Source organism: Perognathus longimembris, chromosome 10 (genome assembly GCF_023159225.1).
Source record: "Perognathus longimembris pacificus isolate PPM17 chromosome 10, ASM2315922v1, whole genome shotgun sequence".
In the NCBI taxonomy this organism is placed as follows: Eukaryota; Metazoa; Chordata; class Mammalia; order Rodentia; family Heteromyidae; genus Perognathus; species Perognathus longimembris.
Window position 1 is genome coordinate 36,396,601 of NC_063170.1, and position 16,525 is coordinate 36,413,125.

The 16,525-nt window shown below is 41.9% G+C and overlaps 1 protein-coding gene across 5 annotated transcripts in view; it reads right to left on the reverse strand.

Annotated features, from left to right (window-relative positions):
* Window positions 1-16,525, reverse strand: part of Cacna1d (calcium voltage-gated channel subunit alpha1 D) — a 329,930-nt gene that overhangs the window by 78,084 nt on the left and 235,321 nt on the right. For 4 of the 5 annotated variants that reach the window (XM_048355817.1, XM_048355821.1, XM_048355819.1 and 1 more), the window contains 9 exons: window positions 16,043-16,203; window positions 14,955-15,180; window positions 14,638-14,845; window positions 11,156-11,276; window positions 6,965-7,079; window positions 6,419-6,488; window positions 5,539-5,605; window positions 4,767-4,914; window positions 1,328-1,457 (listed from right to left, as the gene is read on the reverse strand). In XM_048355817.1, the coding sequence (XP_048211774.1) occupies window positions 1,328-1,457; window positions 4,767-4,914; window positions 5,539-5,605; window positions 6,419-6,488; window positions 6,965-7,079; window positions 11,156-11,276; window positions 14,638-14,845; window positions 14,955-15,180; window positions 16,043-16,203 (1,246 nt within the window). The remainder of the gene's footprint in view (window positions 1-1,327; window positions 1,458-4,766; window positions 4,915-5,538; window positions 5,606-6,418; window positions 6,489-6,964; window positions 7,080-11,155; window positions 11,277-14,637; window positions 14,846-14,954; window positions 15,181-16,042; window positions 16,204-16,525) is intronic. The other variant, XM_048355818.1, reaches the window with a different exon arrangement.

Below are 16,525 nucleotides of genomic sequence, written 5' to 3' on the forward strand. Positions count from 1 at the left end.
TTAGATTTAACTTCTCTTCTCCATAGTTTCCCTTAGCTTTCTTTTCCATTAAAAATCCGGCTACTGCTAAAAGAAACACTGTAATGCTTTAAGAGCAACACACATATGCATGTACATTTATTAGAAAGAACAATAACAGTTTGGGGGAAAGCAGCAAGAAACAAATTTGTGGAGAAGAGATTATAATAATAAAAAAGAAACAAGAAGCTCCAAATGTAAACTGTTCGTCAGTATGTCAGTGTTACAGAGGCTTTTGTGCCTTCCCAGTGTCTGGATCTCTAACTGATTAAGACAAGCTCAATGCCTTTATTGTTACACAGACACTAACACATACCTCAGGAAAAGTGTTTTTCACCTTTACATCAGAGTTCATGTCTTATCGCGGCCATAAACTATTTAGCCATGCATTCAGTGGGGAAAAACAGTATGAAGCCATCTTGTTACGACAGAAAACTAGGCTCACTGCTATGCTGAATTGTCTTAATTCTAAAACATCTAAGAATCTGATATCTCCAACGCTTGCTTGCCTCCTTTCTCCTGGAGATGTATCAATGATTACAGTGACCAGGCCTGATGGTTATCAGGCCAAGAATTCTCTGAAGCTGTCTGGCCCTTGGAGTTTCCTCAGTAATGAGTTGGCTAAACGACTAAGATGGAGCTGTAAGAATAAGAACTAATTTCAGCACAAGTTTCTTTCCAACAAGGCATCTGTGGGTACCACCGTTACGAAGCTGAGGAACAGCAGAAAGCTTACTCCTCTGTTTTCTTAGCACAAACACATTCTCCCACTCCAAAACCTCAACATCCTCCTTTCCATGGAACCCTCAACTTACATCCCATCATCTCCCTAACTTATATTCTCCTCAGAAATGGAGCACAGCATCTTTGTGTAAAGTCCATGTGAGAGAGTTCTTCCCAAGGAAGAACGTGTGGCCTTGTGGCATGCCTGGACTCAATTTCACCTTCTCCTTGCTGTTTGTTCCTCCTAGGGCAAAATCTCGAAGGTGTGGCTGTATATCTGATGAGGACGGAGAAATAGGGCCCAAAATGTCAGCAGCAAGGAGAACAGAGGAGGAAAAACAAAGTCCCTGGATGCATTACAAGTGTAGAGGACTGTAAATAAAGGTCAAGATAAATAATGCCATTCAGGTTTGTCTAATAAAGCAAAAGCTTTGGCACTCACAAACTGGAAAACAGAACTACAGGTGACTGCTATCTTTAATCTCTTAGGCCTCCTGGAGCCTCTCCAGGACATCCTCTGCCTGAGAGAGGACAGTGCTGACCCCAGGGGGAGTCCCACCCATCTCTCGTCTCTCATAGTTCTTACAGTGTTCCGGAAGGAGTGACTGCGGATGGGGTCCTCAGCAGCAAGGGCGGCACTGCTCAGCATGATGAAGACGAGAATGAGGTTGGTGAAGATGTGGTGGTTGATGAGCTTGTGGCAGCCCACACGGATCCTGTGGGGAAGGTCAACACACAGACACAGGCTCAGACAAGGGCCCAAACAGGCTGGTTTTTTTGTTTTTGTTTAAGTATGAGGCCCCAAACAGATTAGAAGAAGATTGTTGTCTCTGCTGGACCACCTATGCCCCACACCCAGGCAGAAAAGAATGATCCACTTTTCACCCCACAAAGTCTACAACCAGCTGGCCCTATATGGCTGTGGAGGGGTCAAGAAAGGACCAGCTCTGTGCTGGGCACTCCAGAGATCATTTCATCCAATCCTTACAAGTGGGAATTTGAGGCTTCCATGGATGAGGGAACTTTAAGTGACACAGAGGCTGATTTCCAATGCAGGTCTATTTGATTTTGAAGTTTTCTACAACATGAAGCCTGACAGCACATCCTCCCTGCCTTAGAAAGAAAACTCTCAAGTTAAACTGAGTTGTACCTAACAACGATTCCATGTTTTGAATCCCCCTACATAATGAACAAACTATAACTTACCTTGGTTCCAAAGCTAATTAAAGGCCTAACTTAGGAGGATAACTCCCCAACAAGCATACCAATTACAGCAGCTATGTCTCAGCCAATCACAGGCTGCCAACTAGTCAGACGATGTTCGAATAAGGCACAGGTGGTGCCACAGCCAGTCAAGCTGTCTCTTGTTCTCCCTTCCCTTAACTGTCCATAAATGCTGCTGCCCACATCACAGAGTGTATCCCTCTGAACCTCTTCTGATTTCCAGGGCTGCTTGATTTGTGACTCATTCTTTGCTCAATTAAACTTGGTCATATTTATCTGAAAATTTTAACACAAAGAATGAAACGAATTCCTTTTGTGTACTACAGGGAGACTGTATTAAAATAGGACTTTTAGTGAGGGCTGATGAAATCTGCCACCTAGAGATTTTTATCATAAAAGTGTGTGTGTGTGTGTGTGTGTGTGTGTGTGTGTGTGTGTGTATGGACTGGTTCTGGGGTTTGAACTCAGAGCCCAGGTCCTATCCCTCAGCTGGTGGCCCAAGGCTACTGCTCTACCACTTGAGCCACAGCTCCACTTCTGTTTTTTTGGTGGTTAATTCAAGATAAGAGTCTCTAATGGACTTTCTTTTTTTTTTTTGCCGGCCCTGAGACTTGAACTCAGGGCCTGAGCACTGACCCTGAGCCTCTCTTTGCTCAAAGTTAGCACTCTATCTTTTGAGTCACAGTGCCACTTCTGACTTTTTCTGATTATGTGGTACTGAGGAATCCAACCCAGGGCTTAATGCATGCTAGGCAAGCACTCTAACCACTAAACCACATTCCCAGCCTCTCATGGACTTTCTTTCTCAGGCTGCTTCAAGCCAGGATCCTCAGATCTCAGCCTCCTGGGTAGCTAGGATTATAGGTGTGAGCCATGGCTGACAAAAGTCCTATTTTTTAATTTTAGAATTGACCCACGACCAGAAATACTTAGAAAGTAAAGCCACATCATCATTTGCTAGCATGTAAGGATCTCATTGCATTACACGATGTAGTTTCTTCTGAGTCCTGAAGCCCCATGAGGCCAGGGAGGATTGCTGTGTCTAGGACCCCAGAATCTGGGCTTTCATTAAGGCTCTTACAATGGCCAGCTATCAGGCTGTTAAAAAAAACTGACAACTGACTGTCTTTACCCTAAATATGTGTTTGCTAAAGACGTTAAGATAGGTTTTCCCCTGAAAGACTTTTTTTCATTAATAGAATCTTCTCTTTCGGGGTGTTCAACTACCCACCCTCAACTACCCACCCTCAACTACCCACCCCTCCCCCAAAGAAGGCTTGTAAATTCTTAGCAACTGAGCCTGTAGCTGCAGAAGACCTTCTAAAGCAGCAAAGCATAGGAGTGCTCTTGACTTCTGGGAGGAAAAAAATCAGACCAATCCATTCCTTAACACAGGAAACATAAAGAGCTGAAGGTGTCAGTAAACATCAGCGTAATCTCTTCTTCCTCCTCCTCCTCCTCCTCCTCCTCTTCCTCCTCCTCCTCCTCCTTCTCCTTTTTTTGTGCCAGTCCTGAGCCTAGGTACTGTCCCTGAGGTTTTGTGCTCAAGGTTAGTGCTCTACCACTTGAGCCATAGCTCCACTTCTGGCTTTTTGGTGATGAATTAAAGATAAGAGTCTCACTGACTTTCTTGCCTAGGATAGCTCCAAACCAGGATCTTCAGATCTCAGCCTCCTGAGGAGCTAGGATTACAGGTACCTGGCCCTCCTTCCTTTTTTTTTTTTTTTTTTAAAGGACATCCTAGTAGTGGTGAGCTGTAAAACCAATCATAAAATCTTTACTTTTCAAGGATTCTAGTTTTGCTTTCCACCTGTGTCTCCCCAGGACCTGTGAATTATGCAGTCTTCCTTTATGACAGCTATAAGAACTCCTCCTGCAATTGTAGAAAACTTTCCAGGAGCTACCTATTCCCCTTGGCAGTTCACTTAATCCCAGATGATTAAAACCTACAAAGGACTAGGACTAGTAAATAAATGTTTTCCGCCTACAGTATGTGTGAGTCACTACCATGTTCCTGGTGAGCACCTTATCATTTTAGTATGAGGATTGCTATTTTAAGCAGAGTATCCTAGAGCTGAATCAAATACTTACAACTTATAAATATCACCAGGACATATTTTTTTCATGGTCATAAAAGTAAGGAAAAAGATCTCCTAAATGGGATATGAGGATGAAGATATTGGGCAGAACTTGGGCACAAAATTCTCATCCCACAAAGCATCTTAGAATATATCCACTAATTAAGAAAGGGTTCTAGGGGCTGGGGATATGGCCTAGTGGCAAGAGTGCTTGCCTCGTATACATGAAGCTCTGGGTTCAATTCCTCAGCACCACGTATATAGAAATCGGCCAGAAGTGGCGCTGTGGCTCAAGTGGCAGAGTGCTAGCTAGCCTTGAGCAAAAAAAAGAAGCCAGGGACAGTGCTCAGGCCCTGAGACCAAGCCCCAGGACTGGCCAAAAAGAAAAGAAAAGAAAAGGTTCTAGGCCATTGCATGGAAGAGCATAGTGGTAACCCTCAACCAGAAAATCTTAATGACCACAGATATTTGCCCCATTGCTGTTCCCATGCAGGGGTTAGAAGGGGAAGAAAAATCTAGAATAGCACTCCTTCCAAGACCCGGTCACAACCTCACAGGAGAAGAATGAATGGCGAAGGCAACAAAGAAGCAGAGAGGGGTCGGCATGGAATTTGGGGCTTCTGGGACAGTTGTATTCCCCTTATTCCACCCAGCCATCCTCAAACAATCTATAGAATCACTGCAGAGAGGGGGTAGTGGTGGGACTAGAAAGGATGTATTTACGGGTTGGTCTTGCTAAGAATGAAGAAAGCGCTTCCTTCAGGGATGGGAGCAATTTTCTCCTTCATGTTCAACTCCGAGATTCTGCGAGGACGAGGACCAGCAGGAACCTCAGGTTCATCCTCTTCTTCCTCCTCTTCCTCTTCACCTACTTTAAATAAAACACTTTTTATAGGCATGTATGGGTTTTAATAACCGTTCCCAATTTTACCAATTTTAAATGAGGGTTAAATGGGAAGAGCATTTACGGCTTACATAACCAGAACCCCCCTGCTCCTTCAGAATATGGACTGAGTAGATGTGGGGTGGGGCCATATCCCTCTGGGTCAAGTGTGTTTGGCTGTGGGAAGAAGTTCTTTCTAGGCTACCATCAAACCACAGGTAAAGGTGATCATGATGGTGGCATTCTCACTGTCATATTTCCAGCACCTGGCTGTTTCCCCAGATTCAGGCTGAAAAGCTCCACGTGGGATTTCAAGTTACAGGTAGGCAGCCCAAGAACTATCCAAGTCCGGCCTTTATAATCCAGTAGAGGCATCAAGGAAATGCAAACATGTCAGGTGAATGCTAACAGCAAAAGTTGGACCAATCCTGATCCAGCACCCCTCTGGGTGGAGGTAAGCATATATGCTACCTCTGACCATGGGAAGTTGATCCCATTATCTTGGTGGCCAAACCAGATCAGAGTAAACCCAGATAGGCCAGCCAGCAAGCCACAGCAAAGCCATATCTAATCTCATGACCAAGAGCTTGTTTTTGGCCTTCGCCACCATACCTGGCACATCACAAGGTGGGTAAGGATCTTTGTCTTCATCTTCTTCTCGGTAGTCATCAATTGTAACCTAGGATGACAGAGATATCTCAGGAGGAGGGAAGACACTGGCTTCAATGTACTTTAGAGGGCCGAAGGGAAGGGGGCAACCAGCTGGTCGGCACAGGATGAGGTATTCTCTCCTGAGTGTGTGTCTGTGTGTGAGTACAGGGGGATTCTGCTTCAGACAGAGGCTTGATCCTAGATGAGAAACATGATACCAATTTGGTCGGAGGTCCTTCTGATGTCCCAGTGTAGTTACACACACTCTATGATAACCACATTTGGATTCTTGACTCCAGGCAAGATTGTGAATTCCATGGAGGCAGAGACCCTGTCAGTCTTTTTCATTCCTGAATCTTGAGTGTCTGACCCACCCACAATCACTACTCAGAATTTATCAATTCAATGACCAAATGATTGAAACTTCCACAGCTGTCATAAGTGTGATAAAGTCTGACAGTATGGCCCTAAAGTCTCCCAGACCAATAGATCCTGGGATTACCACTGGGAACAGATGTCTATTTAAAAATCTCAGTTTTAATACCCACTCAGAAGATGCTAACAGGATCATGACCAGGGTCATCCCTGCCCAACACAGGAAAAGCTAGAAGTCAACCTGTTACATATTAATTATCTTGGTTCTATGGTGAAGTGTTGCTTAACTGCTAGCTCCCTGCCTAATTTCAACCAAAAGTCCTTGAGAACTCAGCATCTATATGACATAGTCTACTTTCACACCAAAATATTACATATGAGACATTTCACAGCCCAAGTGGTACATTTATGTCATCCCACAGAATCACACTGAAACAAAGGGGAGAGACGTTATTTTAGAACATACCTTGTTGTCACTGTTGGCTACCTGGTTGACTTCTGGTTTGTTATTCTTTTTATTTTCAAGACTCTCTTTTCTATAGAGAAAAGAATACCAGAAACTAAATAACCATATTGCCACATATAAAAGTGTTAATCAGGATTCTGAATCAACAATGCCCCAATGAAGGACAAAATTTAATTGGAAACAACACTAACAGCAAGAGCACAGCACAACCCAAACTCAGAGCTTCCTGTTCATCTAATGCAATGGATTCATTATACAGATCATCTTATTAAAATTCCCATCCAAGAGCTAATCAGCATTGAATGCATCATTTATTTTATGATGCCAAAATTAACTGGAGTGATTCTTTAAGCATGGGAATGTGTGACTCCCATTCTCAGCTCTGAGGATAAAAGCCAAAGGCCTGGCTTCTTTTCAACATCCTCTCCTCTTTGGCCTGCAACAACACACGGTCACCCCTAATCACTGCAAAGAAGCAATCAGGGCTTTCAGGTACCTGGGTTTCCTACTCTTCAGAGTCAAGGACTCAGATGAAAATGGAGTTACCTGGCAATCTTTTTTCTTTCCTTTTCTTCAGCTTCTTCCTTCTGAGCAGTATTCAAACTTTCAGCATCCGCCAAATTGTCAACAGCAATGGCCAAGAAGACATTTAGTAGAATATCTGATTTCAAGATTTTAAGGACACAACACATGACTGAATGCATGGTCAGCAATGACAATGCCATGTTCCACACCCACCCCTTGTTCTGGAAGGCTGGGTGCAGGTCCCTAGTGTGGTCACTTAGTAAAATCAGCGACATGCTTCTCAACAGAGAAACAAATAAGCAAAAGCCTTTTAGAGTCATCTGAAAAGAGCTAATATCAAGACTCACTGAAATCCAGGAAAACCTGCAAATGTCAACATTTCCTGTTGTTTCCATCAACCAATGTATCTATAGTTAATGCACACTGCACAAAATGATCTATAACATATACATCATAGATTTGTTTTTGATTCTTTGGAAATATAGACCATACTACACATAGTAAGAGTAGTACTTTTCAAACCAGACTCATTCAAAGGCCACACATTATTCTAATAGTAAATTTTCTCCTCTGAAAAAATTTCCAGGGTCTTTAGATATTTCATTCATTTCTTTACTCCATAAACACTGAATGCTGGTAACATACTACCTCCTTCCAGAGGGGGCTGTTTGTTTTCTAAAAGTTCCACTGTGGCTAGATCTTTGATTTTTGTGGTTGAACCTGACATTTTCAAATAGTGAAAAATTAGGTAATCAAGTTATCAGAGTTTTTTGTTGTTGTCATTTTTAAAATTTAATTTTATTGTCAAGGTGACGTATAGAGGGGTTACAGTTACATACATAAGGTAATGAGTACATTTTTGTTGAACACTGTGTTATCATTTACTGTGAAATTTATGTATGGTTTTCTTGAAGTCTTTTTATTTTTAAGTATCCTGAATAAGATGATCAAATCAGAAGATGCCCGTTTCTTATTCAGAGAACAATAAATAAAAAGTCTGTGTTCGATGAATGCTTCTCTGCCTGAGGTAAGAGCACGAGACCACTGCCCCACGTCTCGTGTAATCCAAAATCTTGAGTGGTGCTGAACACGTAACTCCACATAACCCTACAGGAATCATGTGAAGGGCTATCATGCTTCTTCTATTCAAGGCTTCAAAAAGCAAGGAAATGTGAGTGGATTACATTAAGACTTTCACAATACCTTTGATATAACAGCATATTCTGGAGCTGCAAAGAGCCCAAGGAAGCCATGTCCTGGGCTAGAGAGAGCTTGAGCATGTCTCTGATGGACATGGTGTGATGGTGGCTTAGATAAGGCTCAGTGCTGGGAACTGCTGTTCTGAGAATGTCTCTCAATGAAGACATAATTGCTTCTCCAGCATTGCAATGACTCTTTTGGGCTGTGAAGGACAAATGTGAAATAATAAACCATAGGAAGGTCATATATATTCCTAACAGACAGTTTCCAAAAGTGAAATCCATCATCTGTATTTAGAGACATTGTCTATACCTCAGAAATAGCAATATACTCGAATTAATTCAAAGGTCTACTAAGCACCTTCACCAGGCCAGCTTCTCTTCTGGTTAGTGAAGACATGGGAGGAAACATGAGAAAATGGAACATCTACTCTAGCTGGGGACATAGAACATAAACAACTTTTCAGTATCTCATATATGTGTTGCAATAAATAAATAAATAAATAAATAAATAAATAAATAAATAAATAAATAAAAAAAACCAAAGAGATGTTGTGGGAAATACTCTGCAATCTGGTATACTGCTGTGGTCTAAAGAGCCAATCATGAGGACAGCAAAAAAAGAAAATATTGCTCATTCATTTAACAAATATTTACCAAAGACCAACTATGCATAAGCCCTGCCCTATAATGAAAAGAGAATGAAGAGAGGGAAGGCAGGGGAATATAGTAAAAAAGTCAATGCACATCCTACAAAATTAAGAAAAGTGAAGAATGGGGATGGGTTTGGAGGGTAAGTGGAAATGCTGAAAGGGATAACATTGATGAAGACACATTGTATTCATAAACTTAAATAAAAAATATTTTTTAAACAATAAGATACCAAATTTGAGAAGCTGTTGTCTAAGCCACCAGGTATAGTGGTACATATTGGTAATCCCGGTTATTCAGGAGGCAGAGAAAAGAGGATTGTGAGGTTGAAGTCAACCTCAAAGATATAGAAACTCTTCTATCTGAAAAAACAAAATACCAAAAAAAAAAAAAAAAGACATGGGCATTGCTCAAGAAACACAGTGCCTGGCTTTTAAGCACCAAGTCCTGGATTCAATCCTGAGAAGGAGGACAAGGAAGAGGGGGATGAGGAGGAAAGGGAGACAGAGGAAGGGGGGACAGAGTGAAGAATGGGAGGTAGGAGGAGGAAGAGAAGGGGAAAAGAGAAGGAAAGAGGAGAGGGAGGAGATGCTGTTGTCTAGGTAGAGGGATGGAGGATTACCCACACACAGACTCTGCCCACAGCAACAAGTGTGAATAAAATTTAATAGGGGCTCAGAGGTCCAGGAAGGAACTAGACAGAGATTGCTCCCTGGAATCCAGCAGCTGTAATAAAGTGGAGTCCAGGGACACGTAGAGCATCTCCAGGCTGAGATGCAGTTTTCATAGAAACCTTGCAGCATAAACACCCTCGCAGAAAACAATTGGGCAGGTTTGTACAAAGGTTCCCATGCTGGAATCTCAATGTTGTTTTGATTTGCATTTCTTTTATGGCCAGTGATGTAGAGCTGGTATTAGAACTAGGAAACTGAAAGGGAATACCAAAATTGAGAGACACAGGGTAAAAAGACAAATGACTACAAAAGCAATACTTGCAAAACTGTTTGGTGTAAATGAACTGAACAACTCATGGGGGGGAAAGGGAAAGGGGGAGGGGGGAGGGAGGAATGAGGGAGGAGGTAACAAACAGTACAAGAAATGTATCCAAAGCCTAACATATGAAACTGTAACCTCTCTGTACATCAGTTTGACAATAAAAATTAAAAAAAAACACAAAGGTTCCCATGCTGAAGAAATTTCATTAGTGTGCCAAGAAGATGAAGGGAAATCAGCTGAAGGGACTCTTTAGGGGAATTCAGATGAGGACTTGTTTGGGGGGGGGGGAGGCAGAAGGAGAAGGGAGCTTTAATTGTTTTATTTTACATTTTAAAATAATCATTAAGTACTCATACAAAGGGGTTTCAATTCAGCATATCAGTTTATGCATCGTGTCTCCCCATCTCTCCCAATGCCACACTTTCCCATAAGTTGAACTACTAGGACCAGAACATGTGCCTAGGCTTCCAGATGTACACCTGCCCTTCTGCAAATTGAGGCAAATCAAAGGGATGCTGTGATCATACTCATTAAAACATCATTGTATCCACTCAAACAAACTTGATATTTACATGAAATAGTTTATTCTGGCTGAAACCAAATGGAGATTTTATTACCAAAGCATTACAGTGGGGATCTCACCCAGATGAGGACTATTTATACTGGAAGGATGAAGACCAAGAGGCAATATTCATATGGGCTTATTCATCACAGCATGTTTAAGGGTATCTGTATGTCAGGTCTTGTACATGTAGGACCTGGCCCAAAATAAGACAGATATAACCAAAGGTTCTAGGACTATGAACATCTGACCAAGGTAAATAAACAGACCTGAGGGCCAATTTCCAATCTCTAGGATAACGGAGTGCATCTGGGGAAGAGGTGTAAAACAAGTCAGAGAAAAGTTCTACATCATGATTTGAAGTTAGTCAATGGACACTTGATAACCAAAGATATTCAGGTCAGCAAAGGGAAGCATAGGCCAGTCCACTGAAAATGGGTCTTAAACTGATATGGATGTTGTCCTCTTAAGGATAACACGGAAGCACTAGGCTTTCCCTTTCTACCAGGCTCAACCATTGGGCATGTGCAAGAGACATGCCGCTGAGCTGGATAGCCACCAGCATCAGCATACGCTCTGCTTTGACTTGCTTAGCCAAATGGTGTTCCTTAAAGCTCACTGGAGATCTGCTCACACTATACTGCCCCCCACCCAGCAATGCTGAAGGAAAGCAGACAGTGAGCCATTGGAAGAGAGGCATTTATACACTCCCCCCTCCCTAACACACATTGCCATTGCTACCCCACTGTCACCACAGGGAAATTCAGAGAAAACAAAACAAGGCCTGCTGGGCCTAAAGGATACAGTTGCCACAAATGAAGAGGATGATGAAGTAGATGCAGACAATCATTCCTGAAGAGGAGGGGCCTCCATAAGCCATGATGCCATCGTACATCACAGCATTCCAGTCTTCACCTGTCAGAATCTAAGGAATGGGGGCTCTCTCACAGCTCTGTGGTGGCTGCTTCAACCTGGTTGAAGCTGCCTTTTATATTAGAATATAAATCCAAATATAATTAGAACATAAATCAATCTGTTTCTTCATAAATTTTTCAAAATATTATTTTTAATTACAGAGATGAAGTATTTCTTCTAGTGAAAAAAAAACCTTTATATATAATACTTATCTACCCTTTGCTAACACCCAGCTCAGTTTTTATCCCCTCCTCAGAGAAAAGATGATCTCTCTCTCTCTCTCTCTCTCTCTCCTGTGTATGGATTAAAATTCATGTACATATGCCCAGAAAAGGCAAGCTGTTGGTGTCATCTCTGATTTTCTAGACTTAGAGTATATTGTATTATACGAATTTTTTCTGCAATTAGATTCTTACCCTGACCCCTGTCAAAATATTTCCTCGAGATTCTCTGTTAGTAGGTTCATCTAATTCTTTTAAATTGCTGCATAGTATTACATATGGTTAATCCACTGGGTTAATAATTATATCCATAAGAGTTTTTGGACATTAAAGAATTCTAAAAGTCTCGTATTGAGTTTACAAACTATCTCAAGAGCAAATACTATCAACCACCTAAAGTTTCAAATTTAATCTTTTCTATTGATAATATTTGGTAATTCAGCCCATCCTGAAATAGAATAAGGACAGATACTTGAACAAAAATGCAACTTTTCAGGAAGAGGGCTCCATTATCTTCTACCTGGACTAGCTATTTAGTAATTCAAACCATTATGGATCATAATCAAATAACAAAATGGGCAAACAATTAGAAATGATAAAATTATTCACAAAAAAGAACTATAAATGGCTCCTAGGAAGACACATTCAGATTCACTCTTGAGAAAACTACAATGAGATACCATTTGCCTATCAGATGGTGACAACTGTCCAGTATGGGCACCCAATGAGGGGAAAGGAGTGAGGCAAAGGAGCCTCCTCATTGCTGCCAGAGAGCAAATGATCACAACTGTAAGCAGAGCATTTCAACAAGGGTACCAAAGATTAAGAATCTGTTTATACCCTTTACACCAGCATTTACACGTGGGGGAATTGTTCCTCCACATCTGCCTCACACACGTCACATACATCCTATGTGTTCACACCACTTGGAGCCAAGACTGAACACCACTAAATTCTCATTTGCAGGATGGTGATCCACACCACTGAATGTATGTATCATTTAAAAGGAGGAGGTGACCTTTTACGGACCAGGCAGGAAGGATTCTGAGGACACTTTAAGTAAATAAAAACAAAAACAACACTAGTGGCTCATGCCTGTCATCCTAGTCACTCAGGAGGCTGAGATCAGGAGGCCTGAAGTTCCAGAAAAGGCCGTGAGACTTGATCTCAACAGAAAAATTCAGAATGGTGGCATGTGCCTGCAATTCCAACTATAGAAGAAAGCAAAAACTAAGCTCATGGTACAGGTACATGCCCAGACAGGAAGCAAGACACTAGCTCAAAAATAACTAGGGCAAAGGATGTATTAAAACAGGGTTCCAGGGGCTGGGGATATAGCCTAGTGGCAAGAGTGCCTGCCTCGGATACACGAGGCCCTAGGTTCGATTCCCCAGCACCACATATACAGAAAACTGCCAGAAGCGGCGCTGTGGCTCAAGTGGCAGAGTGCTAGCCTTGAGCGGGAAGAAGCCAGGGACAGTGCTCAGGCCCTGAGTCCAAGGCCCAGGACTGGCCAAAAAAAAAAAAAAAAAAAAAAAAAAAAAAAAAAAACAGGGTTCCAAAAATGCTGGCTACTTAGGGGGCTGAGAACTGAGGATCACAGTTTGAAGACTCTTATCTCCAATAAATTATCCCTTCCCCCACCCACAAAGCTGGAGCTGTAGAGCAGTGGCTCAAGTGGTAGAGTGCTAGCCTCGAGAAAAAGAAGCTCTGGAACAGCACCAACCCCCTCTCCCCTCACTCATGACTTAATGGTAGAGTGCTTGTTTAGCAAGTTTAAGGCCAGAAGTCCAAACTCTAGTACCACCAAAAGTAAACAAACAAAAAAAAGATGTAATACTGTGTAGAGTGAGCCACTATCTATGTAAATTCGTCTATAGACTGGCTTATATTCATGAGCAAGTAACATATCTAAGACTACACAGGAAATAGCTTAGTAGTAGTTGCCTCCTAGATGAAGAAATTAGGGTCTGTGTCCTTTTGTAACACTTAAATTTTTGCCACATGCATGTATTACAACAAAAAGTCCACAGGTTTTGCTGAAAGAAGTTAGAAAAAACAATGACTCACCAGCAGTCAAAATGCCAGAATAATTAAAAGATTAAACCATATTATTATACCATATTACTATTCTATTATCAGTTACTATAATATATATCTCCATATATCTCAAATGACTATGTGAGAATCTCATAGACCATTCCCATTAGTGTCTGTCTGTGTGTGTGTGTGTGTGTGTGTGTGTGTGTGTGTGTGTGTGTGTGTGTGTGTATTTTCCAGAAAAGGATAAACTGCTCATCTGGGCACAGAAACAGCCACGGTGGGACCTAAGAGTCTCCTCTTCCCACAATGCCTCCCTACCTTGCCAGCTAGGCTCCAATGATTACTGATGCCACATGAGAAAAGTGGAGAAAACAGATGAGCATTCCAAACAAAATTTTCAGGCTCCATCCAAGGAAGGGGCTCAGCTGAGAGCCAGGGGAGAATACTCAGCCCACCTCAGCTTGTAGACAAGAAGGTGGCAGGCTCACTATGCCTTGAGTGACAGAGCAACTCTCCTACCCAGCCCCCACAGAAACACCCACAGCATAGCAATCCCCACAGTCTTCATCCTTATTTCATCACAGAAGGAGGACAGAGAAGGGCAGAGGCTAGCAACATTTCCACACACCAAAGTATTTGGTCTTCCAAACTCATTTCTTCATGTGCATCTTTTATAACTAGGACTACAAAGTTGCTGGTACTTAAATAAATTAGCCACAAACAAGAAGCAGATATTTTATAGATATCTCACAAAAATCAAACAAAAAGATTTTTTGTACATTATTTTTTATGCAGTAGTCTTAAAAGAAAATGTTAAGTCATATTGCAAAGACAGCCAAAGATGACACAAAACAATTTATACAAAGTTTAACAGAGTTTGTTTTTTTTCTGTATATGTAGTGCTGAGGAATCAAACCCAGGGCTTCATGTACATGAGGCAAGCACTCTACCAGTAGGCCATATTCCCAGCCCCTTAAGAGAGTATTATTAGAATAAAGATTATGAATAAACATGTATTCCTGAGCTATGAGCAGACAAGAAGGCAGAAGTTCCAGCTACTACTCATGGTGCACTGGGAACAAGAAAGGAGGGACAGGGAAGTCTCACCTGAAATACTGTCAGAAGAGCTTGAGGAAAGTTGTCGAAGGTGCTTCGCTTAGTTTGTGTTTCATCAAAATTAAACTTGCCACCAAACAGCTGCATCCCAAGTAAGGAAAAGATGATAATGAAGAGGAAAAGCAGAAGCAACAGGGAAGCGATGGACTTCATGGAGTTTAACAAGGATGCCACCAAGTTGCTCAGGGAAGTCCAGTGCCTGCAAGTCAAGATGAGGGTGTGAACCAGGAATGCCACCTGGCTGGGGTTGGGCCTGACCACCACCTCCTGCTCAGAAAACAGTTGTGGCACAAAACACATTTCCTTACCTGGTCACTTTGAAGATTCTTAGGAGGCGTACACACCGGAACACAGAGATCCCCAGCGGAGACATGATTTCCAGCTCCACCAGGATGGTCTCAGTGATCCCACCACACACCACAAAGCAATCAAACCGGTTGAAAAGAGAGACAAAATATGCCTGGAGACCCAGACTGTACATTTTCACCAGCATCTCACAGGTAAACAGAGCCAAGAGGACTTTGTTAGCAATATCTGGAAAGACAAAGGGTACACATACTCAGGATCTCAAGGTAGAGACACTCGGGCTCTGCTTCTCCTGGTACCTGGCTTCCACTGGCCTCCACAGGAGACACAGCAATCCCTGTTCTAATCTTTGTTATGGCATCCATGATAGAAGTGTGGCATTGATATTGATGATCTGTTAGTTTGCCATGTGCTGGAACTGGTATAGCTACTACACAGATAAGAGAGTTAGGAGGTATTTCTTGATTTCACCGGGCCTTGCTGACTAAAAATGAATGGTTCCACACAATCTCTGGAACTTCTCAGCACTAAAAACATGTGATTCTGCATTTAGACCATTATATTATGTATTTTTAAAATCTATACAAACTTAACCTATCTGTTTGAGCTTATGGCACCCTGAGAGCAGAAGTGGTGATCCATCAACGTCATTTCAAACAATAGGAAATACTGCCATGTAAACTCCAGAGACAGAGAAAACAAATGTAAGAAGGACTTTTGGTGAACTCAGAACTGTCAACCCCATGATAGACTGTCTCTCCACACACTCCATTTCTGAGCATTCCAAGAAGGGGAGCCAATACCATGTGTTAAAAACAAGGCTCCCCATTGGGTCAGGAAAAACGTTCTTCCAACTCCTACACTCCAGATCCTAGGTTACCTGAAGGTCAAGACAATAACCCATTTATCGCACTACACAGGCTGTGCCCCTGCTCCAAGGCTGGCCTGTATTTGGATGGCTTTACCATCTTTCAAGTAGTCCTCACTAGGTGTTTCAGTACTTCATTACACATCCATCAGATTATACTAAGCAGCAGTCAGCTGCAAGGAACCAACTCAGAATAAAAAAGAGAATAGCTTCCAAGTGTACCTTGAATTTGCGTCAACCAGTCCGGCTGATTGTAGTGCTCAGAGGAGATGGTTAAAGTGTTGAGAAACACCAGGACAATAACTAGCCAGTAAAATGTGACAGACTTCACAGCAGCCCTACATCTTCTGCGACTGAATCGGTTCCAGCGACGCCAGCGTCGGCTGAAAGATAAGCAAACATTGCTCCCTGGATGACAGATACAGAATCTTAAAGTCCGATAAACTGTACTGAACAACAGAGATTTGGACTGGGGTCAGGAAGGAAGGAAAGGTGAATAAATGGCAGAGAAATAAAAAGACTTAATAATATAATAATATAAGTTATGTCACTCTTAACATACAGCTTTAAAAATATAATCTTGACTTGATTGTGCCAGATGTTTCCTTGCTATGACTATGAATAACTTCAGAATCTGCCATCTAGAAAAATCTAGATATTTATAGATTAATGTGCAGATGTAAAAACCACCTGCACACATGTATA